This window comes from Crinia signifera, chromosome 3 (genome assembly GCF_055691185.1).
Source record: "Crinia signifera chromosome 3, ASM5569118v1, whole genome shotgun sequence".
NCBI lineage: Eukaryota > Metazoa > Chordata > Amphibia > Anura > Myobatrachidae > Crinia > Crinia signifera.
The window spans coordinates 126,176,582-126,188,586 of NC_139219.1; the positions used below are offsets into that span (position 1 = coordinate 126,176,582).

At 42.6% G+C, this 12,005-nt stretch overlaps 1 protein-coding gene across 1 annotated transcript in view; it reads right to left on the reverse strand.

The window, feature by feature from the left end:
* LOC146062914 (scavenger receptor cysteine-rich domain-containing protein DMBT1-like) overlaps positions 1 to 12,005 on the reverse strand; it is a 384,870-nt gene that overhangs the window by 18,438 nt on the left and 354,427 nt on the right. Inside the window, exons 14-19 of the mRNA XM_083174922.1 lie at positions 10,252 to 10,460; positions 9,517 to 9,831; positions 5,563 to 5,592; positions 4,634 to 4,678; positions 4,388 to 4,544; positions 3,234 to 3,451 (exon numbers count right to left, since the gene is read on the reverse strand). Of these exons, the coding sequence (XP_083031048.1) occupies positions 3,234 to 3,451; positions 4,388 to 4,544; positions 4,634 to 4,678; positions 5,563 to 5,592; positions 9,517 to 9,831; positions 10,252 to 10,460 (974 nt within the window). The remainder of the gene's footprint in view (positions 1 to 3,233; positions 3,452 to 4,387; positions 4,545 to 4,633; positions 4,679 to 5,562; positions 5,593 to 9,516; positions 9,832 to 10,251; positions 10,461 to 12,005) is intronic.

The window sequence follows — 12,005 nt, forward strand, 5'->3', positions numbered from 1 at the left end:
TCTTAAAGAGTGAGTCCGTCCGAATGCGGAGGACACGTGGGCGTTTCTACGGACGATGGCCGCACGCGGCAAAACACCGTGGCGTGCGGACCGCACCGTAAGAATGCGGGAATATCCGCACCGATCAGAATAAGGGCCTATATAAGATCAACTGCATGCCGACGTGGATAGTGGGGGTATGAAAAGGTCAGGAGGATGCGTTTCGCTGCGCTCGCCACGCTTCAGGGTGGTGTGGATAGTGGGAGAATGCTGCGCTTGCAACGCTATGGGGTGGTGTGGATAGTGTGGGGGGGTAGCTAAAATTGGCACTACAGTTAATGCCATCACCCCTTACAAAATCACATGCAATCGCATGCAATTTTCGGCATTGAATACATTACTTAGTAAGATCGCATCGCATTGCATCGTGAGGTGGCCCCAGCATCAAACCTTGTGGCACACCACTTAAACTTTAGAACATTTTCAAAATCTTCTATTAATGGCAACTCTCTGTTTCCTATTTTCCAGCCAATTTATAACCCAAGATCAGATTTTACGTCCTATACCCAGCTTGCATGTTTTGTAGATCTACCTCATTGAGCCACATGCACTGCGTTTCCCAGGGCTCCATTCCCACTCACTTCCTCATAGAAGCTAATTACCTTTGTTTGACTAGACCTATCCCTCACAAATCTGTGCTGGTTTCTATTTATAATCTTATGTACTTTTAAGTAATCCAGAATGCTATCACTAATAATAGCCATTAATATTCCCTTATAATACCTTTAAAATTCATATTATGCTACAGAGTAGTGTCACTTATACACAATACTCACAGTAGTATTGCCGCTTATACACAAAATGCCCACAGCAGTAGTAACTCCTACATTGACAGTAAGAGTAACTGTGTGTGTGGGCCTAGGTGTGCACTCCTAGGGTCCTATTTTTCTAATATCCAGCACCCCCCCTCAAGCTCGCCTGCTGCAATTACTATGGAACACACCTATTTCTCCCAGTTCATCTGCAGTGCTCGGTTACTGACAGGCGGCAGTCAGGACTGCATTACTTGCATACCTCTGCCCGCCCAGGTTGATCATGGCAGGTGCTGCGGGCTACTGCTACAGTACGGCTGCACATTTGGATCCCGCCTCCACGTTACTATGCATCATGACGGTATGACGTCCCACTCGACCACCTGCACTCATTCCCGCTCTTCCAATGTGCCAAGACTGACACCAGCGGCGATGAGGTAGAAAAGCAGCAAGAGGCAGCATTCCTCTTATACTCCGCTGATTTTTGAGTGCTGGGTGATTTTGCAGGGTGCAGTCTGACCGGAATTCAAACCAGAAGCAAATTGCCAGGTTAAAGCTTTTCAACCCGGGAATTTGATGAAAAAGTGTGTTTTTCTTGGGTGTGAAAGGTTCAACCCAGGTTTTAAATCCCGAATTGCCAACCCTGGTTGAGATCAGGGTCAGCATCCTGGAAATTAAGACCCAGGTTGACTTTTTCGCACCAAAGAAGCCTGGGTTATTCAATAAAATCCCGGGTTGAAAAGCTTTAATCCAGTAATTTGCTTCTAGTGTAAATGGGGTATTAGAAGGAGAAAAAGTGTAACCCCCTAAGCAACAAGTATGTAATAACCCCTGGCAATGAGCATGTAACTCCCACTGGCAATGGACATGTAATCCTCCATAGCAATGATCATGTATTCCCATCGTGTCAATGAACATGTATGTCCCCCTGGCAACAAGCACGTAATTCATATAATCCTACCGTGGCAACAAGCATGTAACTCCCCCATGCAACAATCTTGTAATCCCCTGTGGCAATGTGTATGTAATCCCACTGTGGCAACGAGCGTGTAACTCCCCCTGGCAATGACCATGTAACTCACCTTAGCAATGAGCAGGTAATTCCCCCTGGCAATGAGCATGTAATTCCCCCTGGCAATAAGCATGTAATCTCCCATAGCAAGGAGCATGGAACCCCCTGGCAATGAGCTCAAAACCCCTGACAATGATCATGTAATCCTTGGCATCAATCAAGAAACCCCTAGCAACAAGCATGGATCCCCTGGTAATGAGCATGTAACCCATGTCAATGAGCATGTAACCCTTGGCATTGAGTAAGAAACCCCTGGCAACGAGCATGTAGGTAAGAAGCACTTATGTTGCTTTATGTGTAATAGGCATTACAGTTTGTGGCATAATATGTAATGGCCATTACGGTGTGTGGTATAATGTGTAATGGGCATTATGGTGTGTGGCAAAATATGTAAGGGGCATTATGGTGTGTGGCATAATATGTAATGGGCATTACGGTATATGGTTTAATGTGTCCCCTTACACATTAAACCACATACCGTAATGGCATTAGGATGTGTGGCATAATATGTAATGGGCACTATAGTGTGTGGTATAATGTGTAAAAGCATTAAGGTGTGACATAATATGTAATGGGCATTATGGTGTGTGGCATAATGTGTAATAAGCATTACAGTGTGAGGCATAATATGAAATGAGCATTATAGTGTGTGACAATGTGTAATGGGTATTAAGGTATGCCTAATCCTGGCACAGTGTGTCTAAAGGCTTTACATGGCACAGTGTGTCTAAGGGGCTCTAGCTGGCATAGTATGCCTAAGGAGCTCTAGCTGGTGCAATGTGTATAAGTGTCACTATTGTGCATTGTAATGTGAACAAAGGACACTACTGTGTGGTGTAATGTGAATTGGTACTATTCTGTGGCCACGCCTCTTCCCCATGAAGCCACACCCCCATTTTTGACGTGCGCCTTCAGTGCACACTGTCCCTATTTTTTTGGTGTGTTTGTGTGTGCGTGTGTGTGCGTGTGTGTGTGTGGGGGGGGGGGGGGGGCACACCAATTTCTTTTCTGGCATAGGGTATAAAAAGTCTAGTTCTGGCACTGCTGCTCCTGGTCACATTGTGTGTATAAGAGGAGCTACTACTACGGGCACGATACACCTTTTTTCAGCCTGTAAGGGAGGACACAAAGTTATATCTTACAGGAAGGTGCCGAACACCCTAGCACAGGCCCTGCTGAAAAGTAAAGTTTCAAGTATTAATGCAAATGAGCAAACTCGCAAGACACGGCTTTATCTAAAAAATACCCAGCAAAATTGCCTAACAAATGATTCTTAGCATATTTCTACCAATAACAGTAGTATGCCAAATGTATCAGTTCAACATATAATGTAGATCATACCCCATGGGTTCAAGAATAAAAATTGCTACCTGGAGTAGTGACATTTTTCGGTGATGATGAGTATACAGCTTGGAATCCAGTTTTTTGTACACTTCCATCAGTTTGGAACACAACACCCATCACATTAGAGGTAGACATAAATTTAGAGTTGACAGGAGTACAGATTTTCCCTAGCTGTGGGGAGCGGAGTGGCAGGCCATCATATATAGTCACTGAGTCGTACGCACATGAACTGTGCATCTCCAGACTGTTGTAATAGAAAATATGATATCAGCAATAAACAGCACTTCACAAACTTCATATATGACATATGGCTTTGTTAATATGTTACTTACTGTACTTTAAAATGTACTATTTTAAAACCTGTACTTTTAATACAGTATGCATGATTCAATCTAGTACTAGACATACTTGTTTATTTCAGACAAAACTATTTTACAATGGTTCAAACTAAAATTAACTCGATGAAAGCGGACAAATGGATAGAACCGAGTTACCTTCCTTTAAATGGTGCAATAGAGATGAGTCCTAAGGCTTATGGCAGGGCCCACAGGAATAAGGCGGCACTCCACGGATTTCATATAAGTCCAAGAGTTTATATAAAATTCAATAAACACACATCGTGCTTGTTATCGTTTCAAGGCCACCTGGGCCTTTTCATCAGGACATGCAGTACAGTGCATAAAGTGCGGTGCACTTTTTCTTTTCTTTGCACTGCACTTTATGCACTGTACTGCACGTCCTGATGAAAAAGCCCAGGTGGCCTTGAAAGAGAGACTCTCTCTCTCTCTCTCATATATATATATATATATATATATATATATATATATATATATATATATATATATATATATATACCATATATATATATATATATATATATATATATATATATATATATATATATATATATATATATATGCCATCTGCATTGGTGTGATGAATCGTGGTAATCTCAAAGTCTCTTTTAAAGAAACATATATTCACCCATTGGTTTACCTTTTTTTCATTTGCAAATCATTAAATGTTGTGGTGACAAGAAATTTTCAAAGGCATTGTTCACCAAAAGTACTGTACAACTTTTTAATGGCCATAGAAAACCTTATCACAGTTGGTTACTTTGACCACAACAGTTAAGGATACAAAATAAAGACAAAATACAGGAAGTTGTATGAACACTTACTCCAGATATTCAAAAGAAAGATCCACAGTTTTCCCAGGAGCAACTCTAATTTCCCATATGCAGAATGCATTATCAGGATAAAGTCCTGGAAACAGTGGACTGTAAAACACTCCTGTTGGCTGAGTTAGAATCCCTCCACATGTGTCATTTGTAGGTGCTAAAATATAAATAAAAATACTGTAAGTGAAAGGTTTTGCTCAACCAGTGACATTATAATACATTTACTAAAACTAATAATATACTCACCTGTTGTGGGCCACAGAGTGGTGTAGGGGGATGTAGGGGGGTGTACTACATTTTGCAAAATAAAGAAAATAAAGTCAATGATCTATTGTAAAAAGAACAATATGGTATAAGTATAAACATAATTTACAACCGTTCCTGAACATGATCGAGAACTGAAGGTAGTATGATGTATTATTTTCACTACTATAGCACTGACACCCCTCCCACTCAGTGTCAGCCTGCGTTGTCCATACCGCTCCCACAAAACATTGCCATCGCCACCCGTGGGGCTTATTGGTTTAGCCTATGAACTCAGATATGTTTCTGGGATTTTTATTTTTAACTTGCCAATTGGGACAAAAAAAGAGTATGCTTTGTGGACCCTAGTAGGTCTGAGTAATAAATTGGTGAATGGAAATTTATGTGAAGAATATTATAATTTATATTTGTTTTCAAACAGTGTTTTTTAAACAGCAATGTCACATAATGCAATGCAGTGGAAGCACTATCATAGATATACAGTACATGTGTAAATGCACAACGTACAGTATATTGGGCACAATTCATGTTTGAAAGTAAAGCAAAAAGCTAATAACTTTGTGCCTATAAGAAACCATTCTGTCATACAAGGAAGTGATACATTTATAATTTTTCTGTGCAAGTTAAATACTGACTGCTTTTGCATGTAGATTGCAAATGTTAGACAGCTTTATTTTTACAATTAAAGCCTTTTACACACTAGCCCACCAGTGGCTCTGCTGATATACTGTAACTATTCAAACTAGATAGTGTGTACACACTGAAGAATATTGCTAATGAGATCATTAAGTGTCATTAAGTCACATGACCAGGACCCTACCTGCATTGCATGTCCTGGTTTACTTACAAACATGAATCAGGGCCATTGTTCTTTGTACAAAGAAAAGAAATACATTCACTTTATGGCTTACCTGATGTTGTTGTGTTTGTATTCTGAGAGTCTGAAAATGGAAGTTTATAATCTGTAAAATGTTGATACTAAACAAAGCAATTAATTTGATATTAAATGATCTTGTTTACATTTTATTGAATGTTTTCTACAATGTGTGTACATGGCCTCCGATAATATGTAGTAGATATAGTATATAGTATAGAGATAGTATATTTAAAACGATGAGGTACTGTAGTAATCCATCAGATTTTTGAAGATTCTGGGTGGGATGTACTAAGCAGCGGCAGTACATCCCGCCGCCCATCTTGCCGATGCTCACCACATATGTACTAACATAAGCGGTGAGCAACGCAATGGGCAGCTCACCTAATAAGAGATCCCCACGGCCACCTGGACTTCCTCGTTTCTAACAGGGAGGTCCAGCTGCGCATGTGCAGTGTAACTTGCGGCCGCAGGTCATGCTGGGAGGGATCCCTGTCAGATCCCTCACACAGCAGCACTGCGCAGAGAAGCCCACAGGCTTCTATGGGGTTACGCCAGCTAGAGCTAGAGCTGGCCAGCTAGAGCTGCATGTTGCCACCATTTTTGAGGGTAAGTCTCAGGGTGTGCATCCTGAAAACTCATAAACATAAAACATGGAACAGCATCACAGCTCCCTTCTGATCATTCTGCAAAGTCAAGAAGGCACTCAGGGATGGGTGCAATCAGTCTCAGTCTGGTGCTTCTTCTCTTACATGCGAAGCATACAGTATACTGTACATGTGCATACACATCGCACGTAAGATGAGGGTTACATCTGCGCTGCTCTTTATTTTCATCCTTTTATAATTTCCTATATTTACACCAGAAGCTACAAGAGATGCACATCCTGATGACCTTATTCATGCTACATACATATATGTCCTCAAAACCTTGCTGCAGTCATGCCAAACTGCCCCTCTTGGCACACCTGGTGAGAACCTTCGAACGTCAGGCATCTTTTTTTTGCTAAAAATGCTTCCTAGTTACAGAAATATCATATGACATTTGTATATCTGTGCAACAGTCTATGAATCTGTATACAAAGCAGTGGCGGAACTAGCTATTCGTACATCCAGATGCAAACAAATGCCCCCAGCAACCCCCCTTCCACCCCCATTGGGGCTACATTGCAAAGTTGTTGCAATGTAACCCCAATGTTATTGCAAAGTTGGGAGAGCAGGAGAGAGGAGGAATAATGGTAGATGGGAGAAAGGACAGGGATTGCTATACAGTTAGGCAGATGCCTAGCGGCACCAGGATCTGAGATAGGCATCCTTATTTAACTTGAAATGAACGGCAGGTATTGAACTTCTAAGGCGAGACCTTCACACTTTCACCTGAGGTTCTGTAAATTCGATATTGGTGTGTGGGTGGTATAGTGCTGAAGTTTTGCCTGAGGTGCCAAAAAAACCTTGCCACGCCTTTAAGAGGGGAGGATAATGGGAGATGAGAGAACAGGAAATAGGAGGAATAATGGGAGAAGAGAGAGAAGGAATAGTGGGAGACTGGAGAGCAGGAGAGAGGGGGAATAGTGGGGGATGGGAGAGCAGGAGAGAGGAGGAATAGTGGGAGATAGGAGAGAGGAAGAAAAATGGGAGCAGGAGAGAGGAGGAATAGTGGGAGATGGGACAGGAGGAGTGAGAAGGATAAGTGGGAGACAGGAGGACAGAGGAGGAATAGTGGGAGACTGGAGAGCAGCAGAGAGAAAGAATAGTGGGAGACTGGAGAGCAGGAGAGATAATGAATAGTGGGATATGGGACAGGAGGAGTGAGCAGGATAAGTGGGAGACAGGAGAGGAGGACAGAGGAGGAATAGTGGGAAACTGGCGAGAAGAAGAGAGGAGGAATAGTGGGAGATGGGAGAGCAGGAGAGAGGAGGAATAGTGGGACACGGGAGAGCAGGAGATAGGAGGAATAGTGTGAGATGGGAGAGCAGGAGAGAGAAAGAATAGTGGGAGAGCAGGAGAGAGGAAGAATATTGGGAGATGGGAGAGCAGGAGAGAGGCAGATTAGTGGGAGATGGGAGAAGAGAACAGAGGAGGAATAGTGGGAGACTGGAGAGCAGGAGAGAGGAGGGATAGTGGGAGATGGGAGAGCAGGAGAGAGGAGGAATAGTGGGAGATGGAAGAGCAGAGAGAGGAGAAATAGTGGAAGACTGGAGAGAGGAGGAATAGTGGGAGACAGGAGAGCAGTCGAGAGAAAGAATAGTGGGAGACTGGAGAGCACGAGAGAGGTGGAATAGTGGGAGATGGCAGAGAGAAGGAATAGTGGGAGATGGGAGAGAAGAGAGGAGGAAAAGTGGGAGACTGGAGAGCAGTAGAGAGAAGAATAGTGGTAGACTGGAGAGCACAAGAGAGGTGGAATAGTGGGAGATGGCTGAGAGGAGGAATAGTGGGAGAGAAGAGAGGAGATGGGAGAGAAGAGAGGAGGAATAGTGGGAGACTGGAGAGCAGGAGAGAGAAGAATAGTGGTAGATGGATGAGAGGAGGAATAGTGGGAGATGGGAGAGAAGAGAGGAGGAATAGTGGGAGACTGGAGAGCAGGAGAGAGAAGAATAGTGGGAGATGGATGAGCAGGAGGAATCGTGGGATACTGGAAAGAGGAGGAATAGTGGCAGAGCAGGAGAGAGGAGGTATAGTGGGAGACTGGAGAGCAAAAGAGAAGAGAAATAGTAGGAGACCAGAGAGCAGAAGAGAGGATGGATAGTGGGAGATGGAAGAGTTGAAGAATGCACCTAATGACAACTTATGTCATTAGCAGGTGTCTATAGGTGATGAAACAAGTGATCCTGAATCGGCCCCTTAGTTACCAGCTCAGATACATTTGAGTCTGGCATCTCCCCGCCAGTTTCTGACCTGTGTAAAGACAGTCTGTGGACCAGATGGACCTTAAGCAGCAGTGTTGTGAAAGGTCTTTGGAACCAAGTGAAAAATGTAAGCCAACCCTTTTTGTACATTCCCGCTTAAAGCATTTTGTCCCATATCAATAATACTGTACACTGACATCCCCACCACCTTCTCCTTTCTCTACTGTTATTGAGGTTGTCCAAATTATGAAGCCCACCTCCTCCTGTCTACCCCTTGTCTACCCCATCTTCATCTTTCCACACTGTGCCCTGCCTGCTTTGTCTCCTGACTGCCCTCCTTATTACTTATATCCATTGCCTGTTTGACCCTCCTTGGGTCCTGTGTATAAGTAACTGTGGCTTTAAGTTTTCTCTAATGCCCACCCAGCCTGCCCTGAGCCATCTCTTACCTCCTTCCGAGAGAGGGTAGGGGTGCGTGGCTAGCTGGACTATTTTATTGTGGCTGCATACAATGCTTCTGTGCATGTGCAGAAGCTCCTGTATGACACCGAGTCGAGAAGGGAGCACTGCACGATCGGAGAGGTCTGACCAGACGCATCACTAGGGTTGATGGCACTTGGTCTAGTAACTCATGGTCTCTCCCCCCACCTCCATGGACCTTCTCTCGCATTACATAAAATCTGTATTAATGTTTTGTTCTAGTCTTACTTGTAAATTATAATTCCTGTATATCATTGAATATAATAACAATCGTAGTAATATAAACATAATATACATTATAAATAAACATATTAATAAACATAATAAAATTAACATTATGAGCTGGTCGGCACCCTGCATTGTAGCAACAGGATCTATTTGATGTCCCTGTGCCGACTGACTGCATCCCCTACAGTATGTACAAGTGTCTTTAACCAATCAGCACAGTCTCTGCATGCATCCCAGTTGCATTGCAAAACAAAAAAAACGCACAGCAGACTTGCATGGGACCTGGTAGCTCACTAATCCCTCATCTCGTGCTGCATGGTGTATTGGAACTAGATGTATAAGGCGGCATCTTTACATATTTATATCATTATTATATGTATCAGTGTATATACTGTATAAAATATTAATGCTAAATTATTAAAAATAACAGAAGCATACCTGAGCAGATGACACTTGCATCTTCATTGTGGCCACAATTATGTATTCCCCATCCTCGATGAATACACTGGGAGAGATACTGTTCATTTCCAGCGCAGCTCACATCATCTAGAAGAATGCTTCCAGTCCCCTGACCAAAGTATGCATTATGTAGAGCTGCTATTCCATATCCACAATCCAGCTGCCTACATACAACATGTGCATCATTGATGTCCCATCTATCATCACACACTGTTCCCCAGATATTGTTATAGTAGATCTCCACACGCCCGGCACAGCTGTCCCAGCCACCCACAAGCCGGATAGGGTTACTTCCTAAAATAAAGAAATGATCAATGATCAGATGACTTGATTATCTGCTAGCAGATGACCCATATATTATTGTGTTAAGGCGGTTTGTTCCTGAAGAAACCAGATAGCATTTATGTTTTATTTTCTGCTTTGCGACACACAGAGGTCCGCCCATGGCCAAACTCTTTATTGGTAAGAGTTGTAGCAGTGGCTGTATATCAGCCTGACATTAAATAGAATACTGTACATTAAAGCTGATCTTCGGTCCACATATGAAGACTTCTGATATTAGCTGTTGCCCATGTTTGGCCTATTCTCTACCCTGATTTACAGGACCCTCAATATCTTTTTTTCTAGCTACCATATAACACATGTATCCAAATCATCCATCCTGTGATATTGTACCAAAAAAAGAAAAATGTATATTAAATTATTAATACGAACCATTTGTTCTGGAAATTGCTGAAAACACAGCCAGGAAGCCAGTAAGCTGTACAATTTGGTCACTAATAAACTCGATGCTCATGATGTTAGATAAGGAGTAGAAAGTGCTGTTTGGAGATTTGCAGATCCTTGCCAACTGAGGAGAGTACTCAGGAATCCCATCATATATAGTCACCCAGTCATAATTACAGTAGGGGTGTGTTTCCAAGCTGCACATATAGAGAATATACAATATACATGAAAATAGATCTAAATGACTTCAGTCAACCAAACTTTGAATTCTGTAATAATGTCATTAAATTCTTAGTTTCCTTTATTGACACGGTGCCACAAGAGTTCCCCAGTGCCTAACAAAATACATAAACAAATGAACCAAACAAGAAGACAGTGACTTACAGTACAAGACAATACAGTGTAATCACATGGTTTATAGACATTTCTGCATCAGAAGGCATAACCCTAAATTAAGCAGCAGGGATACAGAAATCAAGGGTTAGATACTGTTGTGGGGAGCAAAGAGTAGATGATAGTGTAAGAGAAGGAAAAGCGCATGAGGTAGAAGCACATGTCCAGCAGTTCTATCTCAGTTCCATTACTAATAGGGTTTGTTCCTTACCAACAATACAAATACATTTGGAAACCCCTAACATGTGCGATAATATCAGTGGTTAAAAACAGCAATGCACAATCCATTATGTTTTCATGTAAAACTGTTCCAAACCCTTTAATTGGCATTTTTTCACCATATTTATTGGAAATGCGATCTGGACAACATTTTTTTTAAATGCAAAAAATAAAACTGCGAGTCCTTTGATAATAACGCCAACTTCCCCAACCCAGCACAGCTTTTTTTTCTGCCCCTAGCAATATGATTTCTGTGTAAAATGAGTATATTACCTCCCAAGGGTAGGGTGATCGGTGCCCCAGTGCAGGCTGCCCCAGTTATCTGCGCTACCTGCTGCTCCTGTAACCCTCCCCCCCCCCCCCCCCCCAGTGCAGTAAAGTAATGTTGCAAAGAGGCAGCTCACTTTACAGCACCAAGGTCAAAGCAGCAGGGAGGCTGATGACCGACAGCCCGCCAGGAGCTCCGATCACAACTGGTAAGTATTATTAGGGTTGGGACAGTTGTTGAGAGAAGGAGGGTGGTGCCGGTAGCAGAAGTAGCGGCAGTTATATCGAGCAGTGGCGAATGTGCGGCTCATGGTTGAGATATTTTTTGTGAAAAATACCTTGATTTGAAGATGAACTAGCATTGAAGGGACAGAGCTTGTGATTACATCAGTTCAATGTAATCAGTTATGGCATTGCAAGAAGGTCCAATATTATCACACCACATCCAAATCTGTGGATGCATATGTTGCTAAATCGGTCTTATAATCACTAAGGAATATTGGCAATATAGACTAAAAATAACTAATGATAGTTACAAGTTTACAACTGATACAATACATGATACAGTAGCTGCAGTGGAGTAATTCCCAGATACAATGGAAGCATTGGCATCCAGGGTGCCAGTAGTCAAGAGGGCACTCAGGAGGGAGGAATGCACTGTGGCATACCACCAATGGATTGCTGAAAATCACTTAGAAAATGTGTGAAAATATCTCTCTCCACACATTTCACAAGTGTTTTGCTGCAGCCACTGCTGGCCCTTAGGGGCCCCTCGCATGGCTAGCTTCCTGTTATGAGCTGCAGTGAAAAGTCCTGGACAGGGACACCTAGCCTGATATTTCTTATATAATGAAGGAAAGGGA